Source organism: Plectropomus leopardus, chromosome 16 (assembly GCF_008729295.1).
Source record: "Plectropomus leopardus isolate mb chromosome 16, YSFRI_Pleo_2.0, whole genome shotgun sequence".
Taxonomy (NCBI): Eukaryota; Metazoa; Chordata; class Actinopteri; order Perciformes; family Serranidae; genus Plectropomus; species Plectropomus leopardus.
The window spans coordinates 22,581,124-22,598,156 of record NC_056478.1 but is presented as its reverse complement, the minus strand read 5'-3'; the positions used below and the strand labels follow the sequence as shown (position 1 = coordinate 22,598,156).

The window sequence follows — 17,033 nt, the reverse complement described above, 5'->3', positions numbered from 1 at the left end:
TGATCAAATTCAAGTCTCAGCTGTATTGCCTGTATTGTATCTGTTCTCAGAGTCGTCTCTGAGAAGCCTATGAGCACAGCAAAAGAACTACTGATGTTTTCTTTTGCTCCTTGTACCTCCTGTGGAGAGGTTGGGGAGAAACAGATCAGAATTCAGTTATTTCCAAGGAAGAAGCTGATTTATTTCTCAGAGACAGAGAAAAGACTGTAGTGAGCAGCAAAATTTTCCTCTGCGGTGAGAACATTATAAGCACTACAAGCAACAGAGTAGATAGAGGAATATTATGTTTTTTTATTTAGCGCTGTGTGAATTTTGTGACAGTTTCAGCAAATATGACAAAAGTTATTTTTATAAAAGTTACCAACTGTAGCTTTAAATATTAGTGCATTTTTCAGATATTAGAGGAAGTATATTAAGTGATATTTTTATCTGTATTGTGTATTTTTACTTTTGATAAGAATGTCAATTACTTCCTCAACCACTTCTCTCAACTACAACTTAACACAGCCAGAGAAACAGAAGACTGTAGATCTGAACGAAACAGACGAAGAATAAAAACATGTACAGGAAGAAGGAAACGTGGACGAAAGAAGAAGCATGTTTTTACGATCAAAACATCTATTTATAATCCAGCATTTATGATTCAAAGAAGGGAGGTGCAGCGTCATATATGAACTGAATTCCATAAAAAAATGACTTGACTTGTGGGAAGCAATTCAGAGTCCCAGTGATAAGGGATCCTCTGTGTCACACTCTGCGAAAACCGTGTGGGTGTGTGTGTGTGGTGTGTGTGTGTGAGAAGGTTGAACTTTGTGCTCAGCTATTTCCAGTGTGTATGCGTTTATCACAGACACAATCATTTTCAGCAGAGAGCCTCCTGACGTTACTCTGCACAGCTGCTGTATGAAGCAATAAGTCCTGAAGTAAACACAATTAGGTTAAAACTTTTTTGTTATTTCTTAAAAAAAAGAAAGAAAGAGAAGAATCGTTGAAGTTTTTGCTGTTTTTGAGAAGCAGCCATGATTAGCCGTAACTTCAAGAATATACTGGTGGTCTCTGTCGGGTTTCTGTCTCTGTTCACGGCTTATGGAGGGCTGCAGAGTTTACAGGTACGTGGAAACATTTTTTTTTTTATTTATCATATACTGTAGATTTACTGTTCACTAAAACACTGAGATGTAGAAGTTAGTGTCTAGGGGACTTAATCATGGGTGGAGTCATGAAGTGAGAGCTTACTAAGAAATTTAAAAAAATATCTTTGGCACATCATTAACAGTGTTACTAACAAAAATTAGTTTGTTTTGATTAAGAAACTGTATTTGTTCAAATATCAGAAGCTCTCTACTGTATCCTAAAAAGTCAGAAATTAGTTTTACATTTATTAGTTTTATCCTTAAAATAAGATCAATTGCTTATTCAAATACTTCTCAAACAGTATTATATATGAATTTAAGGGATATAGTCATTGTGTCATCAATCATGAAGGGGGAACTAGTTAATTTTTTTTAAATGTCTTGTGTACACAATTCACAGCATTAATCACTGATTATTTATATGTCACATCATTCATTGATAAATAATATTCCATTTAAATTTTCTTATTAACTCCATTAAAGTACATTTTTTGATCACCTTGAAATCGTACATAATTTGATATTACTTACTTACTTTTCAGACCAGGAAAATGTATCCTGATGTACCCTAATGAGTTATCTAAGTTCATTATATAAGAGCATATATTAGTTGTATCTTTCAAATATGCTTCATTTTACATGAAAGTGCCTCATTTAAGAGTTAGCATGATGGTGGCTTTAAGGGATTTATTCATTAGTTGATTTATGAAGGCACGACTTCTTAAGGGATCTTTAAAAATGTCTTTGTGCATTATTTACAGCATTACTCCCTGTTTATGTAGACATATATTTGTAAACATCAAACTCATTAAATTTACTAATTAATTCCATTAATTGTCATTTGCCCAAATATCTTCAAATTGTATGTAATTTGGTAATTATAAGAACTATTTAATGTACTATAAAATGAAAAATCTTAGGTTTTGTATTAGTTATTATTACTTTCGTGTCTACCTCTAATTTTATTACATTAGAACATTTGATTTACCCATTAAAAGTCCCATATAATATCTATATCTATTTTATATATGTATTTATGTATATATATATATATATATATATATATATATATATATATATATATATATATATATATATGTATATATATTTAACATCATACCTCATCATACCCTACCATAACAGTGTGAGAAAGCTTTGTTAATGTGTCGATTTGTGGAGAAACAAGTGGCCTAATAAAAATAATAACAATGATAAATGTATTTTGCGCATGATTTTAATGGTCAATAAGGAGTTGTTAATGTACAAAGACCTACACATTTTACTCACAAAGCCTTTTTACATCTTTGTTTAAATTTCTTCTCAAATCAGAAATTGAATTTTCCTAAAATGATTTCATGCTGTGCTTGTACTGCACTGGTTCTTTTAATACAACGAGTTTATCTTTCTTTGTTTTGATTATAATTCTAATTTATTGCACAAAAATGTCTTTTTCAAACAATAACTCAGTGTATGTGTATAATGACTTTTTCATTGAGAATCCACTCATTCCTGCATATTTCCATATTTAACTTGCTAGAATGCCCTAAATGTTGTATTATGTTATATATATTATATAATAATAATTATTATAATATATATTAATGTATTGCTATTCACATACATATATTCTTCATATTGATGCTATTTGCTTTTCAAACTTGAGTTGATGAAGTAAAAGTATTTTTAACAAAATTGTCATTTTTAAAATTAGTGCCAAAGCAAGCGTTCCTTCACTACCATTGGGCCTCATGCAAGATCTAGACGTTTGAAAATGTTCTTGCACAAGGCTCCCTGTCCTCTAACGAAATCTGGTCCCTGTGTGTGCAGAGCAGCCTCAATGCAGAGCAGGGGATGGGCGTGGCGTCTCTGAGCGTTATCTACGCCTCCATCATCGTCTCCTCTATGTTCCTGCCCCCAATCATGATCAAAAACCTGGGCTGTAAATGGACCATTGTTGTGGGCATGGCCTGCTACGTCTCCTACTCCTTTGGAAACCTCTATCCTGGATGGTAATCAATCAGTCAATCAGCCTCACAGTCGTGGTGGCTGTTAAACATTGCTCATTATTTACATTTATATATATATATAATGTTTTATATATATACATTATTATCACAGGATTGGGGGTGGGGGTTGTTTATTTATAATGAAGGTAAATTGACCTTTTAAATACAACTTACTACCAGGGCTGACAGTGTTAATGCGTCAATCACGATGCGATTAAGGTCTGTACATAACAAGTTTTTTTTTCCAATCGTGTTAATCGCCTGCCAATATTATTGCCTTTAAGAGGCTGTACCAGGCTAACAGCTTTAAAGCTACAGTGATGATATTGGTATCGTATGAAACTCAAAGACCAGAGGAATCCAGTGGTACCAAGTCATGATAGCAGTAAGGGGGATAAATGACACTCCAAACTTAGGCTAAATATTTTGCGATGGAAAAACGGCATGGCAATTTCACAGGGGTCCTTTAATATCTGACCATAAGATATCTGTGGTTACCCATGAGTCTCCTCTTTACAGATGTATGCACTGTATGCTCATCCCATGCATGACTGCTCTACTTATTGCTGATACTACTTACTGAATGTACACCAGCTTTTGGCTATCTAAGTGGTCATCCACTGAAATTATTCAAATTGATTATCAAAACTGCACATGCACAACTGAAAATCAACTGACTTATTTATCAGATCATCATTTCAACAACAACCATACTGCTGCCTCTCTTCCATATGATGTAACAGTCTTAAATTACCACCACTGCTACTGCAACTACTGAGCTGACATCATGGCTGCTTCTTTCATTCTGACATAAAAGTGATAAATACACAGCATCCTCCTCCTCCTGCAGCTCCTTTGCTCTTTTTCACACAGGTACACCCTCATTCCCACCTCAGTGATCCTGGGTTTGGGCGGCTCTCCTCTGTGGTCGGCTAAGTGCACCTACCTGACCATCTCCGGCAACATCCAGGCTGCTAAAGAAGGCAAGAAAGGATCTGATGTCATCAACCAGTACTTTGGCATCTTCTTTTTCATCTTCCAGTCGTCAGCTGTGTGGGGAAACCTCATGTCGTCACTCATCTTTGGACAGGACATCAACATAGGTAGGAAGACATCTCGAACTGAATCATGTAGGGGAAAATAAAACACTTCCTTTTACTACAAACGACTGAATTTCTGACTTAAAATTAGTAAGTCATCCATACTGTTCTATATACAATACACTGGTGTGACGAAAGTAATATGAGACGTTAAATCAGTCGCGGCATAAGTATTTTTACTTTAATTTTTTTTTTACATTTCCTTCTCCTTTCTATTTCTACACTACTACATTTTTTATCTCTCAATGTTTAAAAGTTACTTTTTTATGGAGGAGTATTGGGGCCAGGAATAAGGGAAAAAATATTTATTTATTTTTCTTATGACTGGCACTAATACCAGAGGTTTGAGTTAATTCTTGTAATTTCAACTGTACTACTACTACTACTACTAATAATAATAATAATAATAGCATTTCCCTCCTCTGATTTTTAAAACTTCATTCTTATAATGCAAATAAAATAAGATAAAAATAAAATCTCCCTCTTCTGACTTATTTGTTTCCAATGCTTAGCCTTAACACTGGTAATTTGATCATAACCTTATATGATATGATGCAGAACTACACTTCTATTATAAGCCAGTAGAACACAAAGCATCTAAAATTGGCTCAGTGTTGATGAACTACAACATTAAAACATTCTTAAATGTATTTGTTGATAAAAACAGAATAATATAACATTTTATAATAAAATACAACACTGCATGATGAGTGCTTTAACTGTAAGTACATTTTGGTTAAAATACTTCTGTATTTTTACTTAACTTAATTTTTAAAGTCAGAACTTTTACTTGTTTTCAGAAACCAGCATGAAGCTTTACCTGCGATGTCTTCTTGCAGGCTTTACACAGATTAGTCTCCATCTTCTGATGAACTGTGCTCAGTCCACAAAAAGTGTTTTGATGTGGGTGATCAATACATGTTGATCACAAATTGGAAACAAAAGAGTTCCCCATTTCCAAACAGTTCCAAAAGTTTATTATTGGCTGCAGGCACATCCACATGGTCAGAGTGGGACAAAGTTGAACTCTGGCCTCTGAGTTTACTGGAGCTCGCAGGTAGTCGCACTAAAACTAGAACAAAATGCTTGACTTCATTTTACAGGCTGCTTTAAATCGAATAATCACAGAAGTATAATGTGATGCCTTCATCACATGAAATGGGCACTTGAGCTCCCCATGGGGATCTTCCTGCAGGTCTTCTGCTTCCTGCTGAACCAGTGGGTGTGACCACAAAGACGGACCAGTGAAGTCAAAATTATGTCAATAGTCCCGCCTTCCTGCCTGTCCTGTCAAATCAAACTGGCTTTTGTTCCATAACTGACAGCCCATTGGTTTACACCTGGTTCAACTGGAAATACCTCCAAAAGTCCAAAACACTAAAGCTTGAGTATTAGCATCAAATCATAATTTACAAGCAAAAGTAAAAGTACTCATGCAGAATGAATGAGGTACATTTTAGATTAAAATGATCATGTGTTCATCACTTTAATGTTGCAGCTGGTAAAGACAGAAGTAATGTTAATTAATTAATATAATGTGAATTGACCCTAGAAATCAATAAAATTGTATTTTTAATCTATGATTACATATATTTATCCAGCATGTAATTACAGTTTTTATTATTAATCTGAATCTGAATCATACGGTAAGTTATTTAATAAATTTAGTGGAATAAAAAGTAGGTAAGTAGGTAATGTACTTACATCCCGTGTATGTAGCTGATACTGCTACACAAACCCATCAGTGTCAAAGGTCCAACCACTGGCTCTTTTATGGGTTCATTTTAAAAGAGAATGAGAGAGGGTGTGTGCTAACTTAAGCATGCAGTTTACCATTTTATTGGTGTAAACGCTCTCCAGCTTAACAGCTCAGCACTTATTGAGATGCATTTCTTGGAAGGGCCAAATATTTATTCCATATTTATTTCCTGGGCACACTGTTTAAGAATGAAATCTTTAAGTTTGATTGTTTGTCCTAACCTGTTACAAATTGAACTTATTTTAACAAAGAGACATTCAAAACAGACCTTTGACTTCCCACTGTCTAAGAGATATAGTATTTATTGTCAGTTGTCGCTTTGAAATTTGCCTTTTATTGCAACGAAACACATCCAACAGTATTTCTTAAAATATAATGTTTGTTAAAATAGAAAATTGGTAGTAATATAAACCTAAATCTCACTTTTTTAAAGTTTTTTTTTCTTTTTTGCATTACATGGTTGCTCACCATCCTTTACAGAGGCCTGCATACATTTGATTTTTGTCATTTTGGTTTTAAGTTTTTGTCTTCAAAGGACATTAAATAGAGTTTTCCCCAGAAACTACATAAAAATTAAAACTGCAGTTTTTATTTGTCTGTAGCTCCTTTTTTAGGTTCTTGGTGAGGAATTTAAGTGAATTGTGTCTTTGACTTTCATTCTGACAGCTATAATCCCGGACGAGCAGCTAGAGTCCTGCGGAGCGGCTGATTGCGGCCTCAATATCAGCATCAACGGCACGACCAGCAAACCTGCTCAGAAACTGGTGTGGACACTTGTCGGATGTTACATTGGTAACGCAGAGTTTACTTTGCATCACAATGAAAGACTTAATGAGTTTGCTCTTCCATAACAGAAAATGATTTTTATAGGGATGCACAATATCAAAGGTTTTGCCCATATCTGATGTGGCGCTATAAAAACAACGTATTTGGCTGGTAACTGATACCAATACAGATATATCCACTTTCATCCCCACCTATTTTTTGTGGTAATCACCTGTCAACTGTAGTGGAAATAACATCATTACTCTTACTATGATGGCCCACCAGCAGATGGAGACATCCTGCTTTCCATTGTATGTAATATTCATTCATTGTACAAAATAAGAAAAATGCTTAAACTTAGGATTGATGTTTTGTACATGTTCACTTTGTCATTTAAAAAACATTGGTTTGCGATATCAGCAGTAATCAGCATGTTAGACAATTCCAATATTTCATTTTAAAGCCAATATCTGTTGATACTGTTAATGTGCCAATATTATCGATCATCCCTGATTTTCTGCGCAAATCCCTGCAGATCAGGCAACAACAAAGATGTTTTTTTCAGTCGTATGACCTCAACTGATCATTTTAGGTCTCACTGCAGATGACCAAATGGCAACACAGTGTCACCAGTCACCAATAACATTAGTGTATATCTATCATATTTTCACATCTAACCGGGTGACTTGAAGTTTTATTAGAACCAAATAAAACTGAAATGGTGATTGTTGGAACAGTGGAAAAACGAGTCAAAACATTTTCTTACGAGTCTACTTAGTTTCTGTTGACTTTGAATGAAGTGTATTTTACAATGATAAAACTACAGTTTATTTACATGGAGTCTGGTGGGTTTGGCATAGGGATTTTGGGGCTGTTTAAACAAAAATCAACCATAAAGAGCTCTATCTCTGAAGGGAACCTTTCTATAATGTTGACAATAATTACAATCTGAGTCCATGAGTGACAAAAACAAGCACTTCTTGTGGATGCAAATTGATGGTGCATAAATGCGCAGAGTAGTTACATTGCAGTCTGTTTTGCTGCTGCCAGCTGTAGCCGTCTCGCTCAGTACTGGACCAATTTCAAAGTGGTCACTATAGTGACTTGTTCTTAACAAAAACAACAAAACGAACCTAAGCCACTGAGGGGCTGCTGCTACCTGCTGAGACTGATAATTGACGCGTCCGTCGTCTTCCGGGTCCAATGAATCCAACACTTCTTGTAATCATCCACATTTATTTATAAACGCTCTTGACACAATGCGCCGATAATTGAACTGCACATACAAACAAAAGGGCTCACATATTTGCCACAACGCATAAATAAAGTCGACGACCACGATCCGACGTGACGTGACGTGACGTGACGGTCAAAAAACTGTTTGCTCTCTCATTCAGCAGCACACCTGCTGAGTAATTACGTCTTGCTCTATTTAATCATTCCTGCCCACACAGTGCAGAGCGCCACCTACTGTGGCTTCCAGACAAACAAAAAAAAATAAACACAAATACACATAACCCAAAAAATGGCTCTAACAGTCACATTAGTCATTTAGACACAAAAACATGAGAAAATAGATTCCAGGTTGAAAAATACTTAAGTTACCCTTCAAGACAGCTACTGACAGCAAAATATATAAATTACAGTGGTTTAAGTAGAGTTGTTTTAATTTCTTCCATTATTTTTCATCTACAGAAACTGGGATTTGTGCATAGAAAGGGCAACAGCTTGAATACTTACGGTGTCGACTCTTTGTTGTATGGCAGGCGTGGGTGTGCTGGCTATGCTGATTGTGGCCATTTTTCTGGACAACATTGATCGGGAGCAGTCCAGTGAGTTTCGGGAGAACAGGGAGCCGTTCTGCCACACTTTCCTGGCCACGTTCAGACTGCTGAAGGACTGGAGGCTGGTGACCCTCATCCCTCTCACCATGTACAGCGGCTTCGAACAGAGCTTCCTCTCTGGGGAATACACCAAGGTGAGACTCCACTCATGAATGAGTAACTCATGTTCTCGCACAGATTTTGGTGAAAGTCTTACAATGCTCGATCCTGAATCTATCTCCCTTTTACCGAGAAAAATTTTCTAAGCTGCTCTGAAAATATTTTACAAGAGAACTCTGATTTTTCACCTCTACAATATTGTCAGACTCATGATGGGCAAAAATGTATGAAAATTGATGCAGCTAAACCAGAGATAAAGTCTTTTAATAAAAAAATTACAAAACAAAAGACAAAAGACACTTTATTTGTCACTGTATATGCGGTGCCTATAAAATATTTATAAAATGTGGTTCCTACATTACCCACAATGAAATTTCGTCAGCTGACAGTTTGGCTAGAGATTCAGTTTTGCTTATGGTAGATGCTCTAGCCATATTTTAGGATATTTTACTAGAAAAAAGAAGTGTTTGCAGGCAAGCGGCAATCTCTGAGGCTGAAAAATAAAGCCAATGTGGAAGTGCGAAAAACTACAGTTCCTCTATTGACCACTTGAGGCTGGCTCCAAAACAGAATAAATCCCCATAAACCCCCACTTCAACCCCTAGCTTTACAGCAGAAAAATCTCATCCTCTGCTCAGACAGTAACAAACTCCCAAACTAGTGTTTACGTTCAATATTCATTCTCCTTTTAGCTTCATTTTGTCCAATTTCCAACTGAAATATCTGGATTTTTAAATGAATCCACTATTTATAAAATGCACCAACTGAATTTCTGTGAGATATGAAATATTTATGTATGTAATATTTTGGATACTACAAGTAATTTGCTTTGTAAATCCATGTTGTGTTGCTTTGCAGAACTATGTGACGTGTGCTCTGGGGATCCATTTTGTTGGTTATGTGATGATGTGTTTTGGAGCCGCTAACTCTCTTTGCTCCTTTCTCTTTGGACGTCTTGCTCGGTACACTGGGAGAGCCGCACTCTTCTTCTTTGGTAAATTATCTTTAGTATTTTTATAAAATTTTGTAGATAGAATAGTATGTTTTTCTGTAGGCTGACGAACAAGTTGTCCTAGTTCCGTCTTCAAAAGCCTATGGGATTTTTCCATTAGATTTTGGATCACTGAACATTGTATTTTTCATCACTTCAATGTAATAAAGTTGCATAAAATCTACCAAATTTTTTTTTTTACTTAAGAACAGTACTTGAGTAGATGTACTTAGTTATATTAAATCTCTTGTTTTACACATATAATTATACAATAATGGGGGACTAAATGATGCATACACTGCTTTAAAAACCTGATCCGAGTGAAGTGCTGGCATCTGTTTGATTTGCATCTCTCACTTTTCAGCTGCGCTGACCAACTTCGCCTGTATCATTGCTCTCTTATACTGGAGGCCTCATCCTGATGATCTGCCCGTCTTTTTCGTTTTTCCTGCTCTGTGGGGTATGGCAGATGCGATCTGGCAAACTCAGACCAACGGTAAGAAACACACACTTTCTTTTTTTCTTTGTTTGGAATTTGTTTCTTCTATTTACACTTTCTTCTTTAATTCATTTGCTTTCTTTTGCAGCTCTTTATGGCATCCTCTTCCCCCGGGAAAAAGAGGCAGCGTTTGCAAACTACCGAATGTGGGAGTCACTCGGTTTCGTCATCGCCTTCGCCTACAGCACTTTCTTGTGCCTGGAGTATAAACTGTACATCCTACTGGCTGTTCTGGTGCTGACTGTCGTTACTTACCCCATAGTGGAGTTCTACGAACACAAGAATCCCACACCACCCATTGAGGAGGGAACCTACCAGTCTCACCAGGCAAAAATTGAAACAGATGAGCACAAGATAATTTACGAGACATCAATGTAGAGACTGAAGGGCGTTTTTGTTTAATTTATGACCTGCTTGGCCATGAAGCTGCAAATTTGTCTGATACTGAAGCTGACATGTTCAAACTACTCCAAATAAATTCAAAAATATGCGATGGGTATGATGAAACTCCAATCACAAACTTGTGCACTTGTTAGTGTTTTACTGGCAACCAGTCAAAACTGCACACTAACAAGGCTTGGACAATAATATTGCATATTTGACTCAATAATGAGTCTTTGTAGCTTTTTTAGGAGAAATATTTTGTATTGTGTGCACTGTCATTTATGCCTGTGAAGCTAAAAATGAAGGTTGTGTATGTACTGGTTAAATACAGATTATGCACTAAATAAATGTCAATCAATTGGTTGTGACCAATAACCTTATGAGTCCCAGTTTTATTGCTTCTTTTTAAGAGTTTAAGGGCTCTTGTGTCTGGGTGTGTGCAATTATCCAACAGCGACAAAGCAGTATTGTTACCAGCAGAGTTATTTTGATACAATTTTCGCTTTCCAATACTGATTCCAATACTTGAACTTGACTATAAGCGAATACAGAGTACCAATCCAATACCTATACCTCAGAAAAAAAATACAGCTGTATACTGCTGACCCTAAACCTAAAGCTGTTGCCTTTTTACTGGTGGAATTTTAGTCTGAAATAATATTGCTGACATTTTGATAAGATTAAAATATTTACCAGAAATAAATTATTTTTCACTGCTCTAAAACAGCACACGTCAGTGACTTAGCAGCACAACTTGATGTGTAGGGTGCTGTTTTAGAGCTGCAAAGAAAAATTAAAACTGCTGTTTTATCCACGTGGAACTACTTCTAAGTTAAGTAATAAATTACATTGTGTCAGATCAGTGCTCAGACCAGTGTACTCCCTAATGCCCAGATTACTAGCAAGAGAAACCAAGATGATTTGAGTGGATTATTTTGTTTCCATCCAGTTTTAATTAAGTGTGTTTTATGATGAGTTAATGAAGCAAGTAAGTCTCGTCAGTCTTCTATGACTGAGAGAAAGTTGTATTCAAAAGGTGTACAGTTATTTTTCTGTTTTAAAATAGTTGACAGAATATGACTTTTCTTAACATTTTCTGGGTTTCTTTTGTGCATTCAGTGATCTGAAAAGCTGAAAGTAAGTAGCACACTCGCCGTCGTGTGTGTGCCTAGAACAAATGTGCAATTTTATCATTTAGTACTCTACATTATACAATATGAATATGCAATAAATGAATAAATTACACATGCAGTGCAACATAAATGATTGACACTTTAACACTCATATTACATTCTAGTTTTCCACTTTTTAATACATTTGAAAGTATGTGATAGAGAGACAGTACAGTGTTTGACATTGAAAGTACCTACCCACAGCAGTCGAGCAGACTTCTGCTGGGGTATGGCAAAGCCACTTGGAAAAACCACATGCAGAACGGCAGTACACCGCAATACTAGAACCAGTGGTAATAATAATGGTAATTTGTTACGTTTATTTATTATTATTACATTTGCGAATGATTATTTTTGGATGGCAGAGGTTGGTTGCCTGTTGTAGAATAACAAGTTGAGGGCAGTTGATTGTATTATAGGTGTAGGGAGGGGTGGCAAAGTTTTCTCAAAAAATCTATAGAATTCTTCACATGCTTTCATCAAACACACTGGTGTTCCTTCACCCAGTGGTTGAAATGCAACCAAGAACATTCACTCAAGTTCAGTAAAAGTGCAATTTTGAGGCACTTGTACTTTACTTAAATACTTTCATTTCATGCTTCTTTGTACTTCTACAGTACTACACTACATTTAATTGACAACATTAGTTGCATGAAATGGGCGATTCAGTGATTCACAGAGTCCAAAATAAACAACACCATCATCTGCAAACTTGTTGATGTCAACACCTTTTTCTTCAAAATGAAAAAAAAAATCAGGGTAATAAAAAACATACAGGGACAACATGCTGCATTTCAAATGGTGCTTTTATTGCAATGTGTTGCATTCCCACATTCATAGATGTTATAGATTTGTTAGTCAAAGCATCATTTCCTCAAGGTTGGCATCCTCACCTTGGAAAAAAAAGCAGAGGGATCAAATGCACGAGGTGTTTGTGTTTTGAGTGTAGTAGAGAAGTGTGTGTGTAAACTTGAGCAGCCACGAACATATGAATGAACAAACCTCCAAATTTAGACTTCCAGTAGATGCAAATAAAGAGTTTTTTTAATTGTCAAACAAAAATAGTTTTTTGTTTGTCTAACAGCCTACAGGGCTCTCACTCCCTGCAGGGACTGGACCCGGCCTGAGACTGATTGTCTACAACATTCCAAAGAAAAGGTAGATTTCTTTATATTCACGTTACACACCTGAACAGGGGGGTTGGGGGGTATTAAAAGAGACAGAGAGAGAGAAAAAGAGAAAATATAACATGCATAAAATTCTCCCAGATGAACATTGTCACTCATATTGTCTTGTAATAGCTGCTCCGATGCCTCTTTTAAAAACAAACTTTACATGAGTGTAATATACAAAACTGGACAAAAATGAGTAAAATGTATAATATATAGTTATATATATATTTATTTATATTAATTTGTACAAGGGAGAAAGTGGAACCTTGGTCATTTTTTCGCAAATTCTCCAGAGAAAGCATTACCATCCCCCCCCAAAACAACACAAGTGGTGAGTTAATAATAAGCCTTCTTGTAAAGTCTCTGAACCGTATCCAACCTCAGTCCCAAAACGACAGCACTCAAAAATACTAAACTGATGCTGTTCACATAGAGTAGATATTAGTTTTGAACACCTGCATTAGGAATGAGTGGGAGTTAAAGGACTATGGAGAGTCTTAGCGGTGCACAAATACCAGTTTGGACCAATGATGAGCAAGAATGCTTCAGGAAAAAAAGACTGATCAATCTCTATTGTCCTATCAATTGTGGAATATATTTCACACATCACTTAATTATTTTGCTATGAATTTCCATGACCCCAAACACTGAATCAGACATTAGCACGATCCTGTACCAGGCACTGGACCAATCCTGCACCAGGCATTGGCCCTGTTGTGCACAATACACTGGTCCCATTCTGCACCAGGCTTTGGCCCGATTCCATACCAGACACAGGCCCAATCCTGCACCAGACATGGGCAAGACCCTGCAATGCACATTGGCCCAATTTAGCATGAGGCATTTGCCTGATCACGCACCAGACATGAGCAAGATACTGCACCAGGTATTGGCCTGATCCTACACCAGGTATTGGCCTGATCCTACACCAGACAATGGCCCGATTCAGCACTAAGTATTTGCCTGATTCTGCACCAAACAGTGGCCAGAACCTGCACAAAACACTGGCTGGATCCTGCACCGAGCATTGGCCTGATTCAGAGAATGGTATTTCCCTGATCCTACCCCAGACATTGGCCGGAACCTGCACCAGACATTTGAAAAATCCGACACCAGGCGCTGGCAAGGCCCTGCACCAGACATTGGCACGATTGTGCACCACACATTGGAAATATACTGCACCTTCCATTGGCCCAATCATACACCAGACATTAGCCTGATCCTAAACCAAGCACTGGCCCAGTCCTGGTATCATCAGCACACCACAACATATTCCACATCAGGCAGCACAGAAGTGTGACAAGACAAGCAAAGCGGAGAAGACAAGCAACACAGGCAGTGTTATTTAATGTCAGTGCACAATTGTTGCTAGATAGCAGAGGTTAAGTCTCACGCAACCAGCGAGTGTTCACCTTGGTTTAAGGAAAAACACATTCAAAGCTGCAGGAAAGTGAATGCCGAGCGGTGATGGTAGCTACAGAGCTAAGTGTTGACGGTTGCTAAACTGTGTTGCGAGCAGGAATGTTCTGAGAGTTTGAGCGGGAGGTTTTTTTTTTAACAGTTCGCCAGGTGTTAGCTGACAGCGCAGAGAGGAAGAGAGGGGGTGAGGGGGTCACCTGAAGAAGATTGGCATAGTATTTATATTGAGGATCGGTTGGTGTAGACAGAGAAAGAAAGAGACAGAGATACATTACAAAGAAGGTAAAGTGTGTACAATTTTTAGTCATCATTTGGATAATGGGTATTCACTACAGTCAAGTTCTTCATGAAGAACCTGAGCTATTCATTAATTTTCTTGTTACATTCAGGGGACTTATTCTATCTCCAAATACTGATCTTATTGAGACAGTTTCTGATGGCCTTGTCACTCCAAGTAAATCTGATATAAAGTGCAAAATTAGATTGTATTTGCAAATTCCTGGAATAATTTGATTAATCTTCTATTTGTGTAAAAAAGTCATTTAAAATACATTAAACTTTTTTTTTATAAAGGTGAAAAAAGGTTTAAAAAAAACCCTGGTTAACAAGGTTATTATTGTTAAACAGCAAAGGAGCAATCTTTACTGCAGAAAGTATATACACGAGGCACCTCAAGTTTGGTATAAAGTATTCAGTTAATGGAAAAAAAAAGTTTTCTTTTCCCAAGAATGAGATTAAAAGCGGAGAGGTCATCAGATACCAACTAAATTCACTAGACTAACTGAAGGGGCTTTTTATCGTTTGTGTAAAGGAACTCTAAATACTTTGCCTATGAAATTAATGAATTAGTGTTGCTCCAGTCTTAATTCTACATACCTAAGTCAACATGAGGAAATGCTTGTTTCAGTAAGGTGCATAGCTATCAGTTGCAATGTTTTCCTTTCTTCCTGTAAACGAGTGATAGCACTTTAGGCACAAAAAGACCTCATTGGCAAAGTGGATACGTCTCTAAAGTGACCTCGCCTTAGGCCGCTTTAAAGGACAGATTGTGTCTTAGAAAGTAACAAGCGAAGGAAAGACAAACATGCAAAACAAACAGCAGCAGAATGTCGCTGTGTGAGAAGTCCAAATTAACAAAAAAGGGCCGCTACATAGTGTCTTGTCCAGTGATGATGAGGTTTGCATATGATATCCATCAAACATCTTGAAGCTTTGGTCATTTACTATTGACAAATGCAAAAAAGGCTACATCAGTCAGACAGTTAGAAAATAAAAAAAATAAAAGCCCACTCATTTACAACAACAACAACAACAACAACAACAACAACAACAACTAGGCAATGCTTCTCCATAAAACCAAGGCTCCACTCTCCCAGATCTGCTTAAACTTTTGACAACAGAGAAAATTAAATAATATGGCCTTTTTTTTTTTTTAAATTAACCCGTACAAAAAGCCAGTCCACACTGCTTCTCTCTCAGTAAAATCACATTCAGCAGTCGCTAAACCATTCTCTGGCATAGTTATCTGAAACACCCACAGGTACTGTGCAGGGTCTAAAGAGTAAAAAGAAAAGAATCAAACCAGGACATCTTCCACTTTTCCATCTTAGAGAACACCAGATATACAGTATTAATCACACACATACATACGCACTCACTGATAGTCATATACATACATACATCATCAGAAAAATAAAAAAGTAGAAAACATAAAATAAAAACATGACTGAGGCGAGTAGTTTTTTTGTTTTTTTTCGTTGTTTTTTTGTGTTTTTTTGTTTTTTTACCACAAACTCGGAGCACTACTTTTTTGTTGATTCTGAACAAATACATATTCACATTTCTCTGTTATATACATTATGTTAACATCTTGAAACCAATGTTATAAAATAACCTTGTACCTGTTAATTGTACTGAGGAAGGAGGGACTGTTGTTTTCCATTGAATGGCTGTTCCGTTACAAAGAAAAGATTACATTGGTTGTATTTGGCATGTTTTGATAAGCTGACAGTCGCTTTTTCTGCAGTTAACAGGGTTGTAGAGGAAACTGTTTCCATAGGAATGCCTATTCCACGCAGAGAAGTGAAAGGAAGGAGGGAGGGGGAGCGGGGTTATCAATACTGTATGTGTGATAACATCAGAGCAGATAAACAAGAGGAGGCTGAAACTGGCAGAATCCTTCCAAAATAAAAAAAAAAATTACATTCTCCCACTTTGTGCAGCTTCTGTCTCTTCTGAGTATTTTTACATCGACCAAACAGCGGCACAGGAGCGTCTGACCGGTGAATTCACACTGTGAGAAATATGATCAGAAAATCAACAAACTTTCTATAAAAGATCAGGTTTGGACACTCAAGAAGCTTGTTATTAACTGCAAATTAGATTTCGGCTGGGCCTTCTCTTTCTTTATCTGCCGAGTAAGTGCAATGATGAGTCAAAGCAAAAGTGAAGGCAATCAAAAGCCTCTTAAAGTCTACAGATTGTTGTTTTGGAAAATAATCAATGGCTTTGTCCCCGTTCTCTCCCAAAACTATTTTCTTGCGTTTGGAGTCACCTACTACAAAGTGCAAATCCAAATTGAAAACCGTGCCTATAAAAGTTTGGATGAGGGCTTTTTTATTTGTATTTTTAAATTTTACTCTACTGCAGGTAGGATTCAGTTTAATACTGCATCACTGCCCTCTACTCAA

At 36.7% G+C, this 17,033-nt stretch overlaps 1 protein-coding gene across 1 annotated transcript; it reads left to right on the top strand.

The window, feature by feature from the left end:
- The first annotated feature begins 1,019 nt into the window (after positions 1-1,019).
- unc93a (unc-93 homolog A) lies at positions 1,020-10,580 on the top strand. The gene is made up of 8 exons (XM_042503994.1): positions 1,020-1,109; positions 2,961-3,142; positions 4,013-4,242; positions 6,665-6,790; positions 8,530-8,741; positions 9,565-9,700; positions 10,062-10,193; positions 10,285-10,580. Exons 1-8 carry the CDS (start codon positions 1,020-1,022, stop codon positions 10,572-10,574), a joined length of 1,398 nt encoding a protein of 465 aa, XP_042359928.1. The 3' UTR covers positions 10,575-10,580.
- The last annotated feature ends 6,453 nt before the right edge of the window (positions 10,581-17,033 follow it).

Coding starts and splice junctions, on each gene's coding strand:
- unc93a (XM_042503994.1), top strand. CDS start 1,020: ATGATTAGCCGTAACTTCAAGAATATACTGGTGGTCTCTGTCGGGTTT. Junction 4,243..6,664: donor TGGACAGGACATCAACATAG/GTAGGAAGACAT, acceptor TCATTCTGACAG/CTATAATCCCGGACGAGCAG. Junction 10,194..10,284: donor CTGGCAAACTCAGACCAACG/GTAAGAAACACA, acceptor TTTCTTTTGCAG/CTCTTTATGGCATCCTCTTC.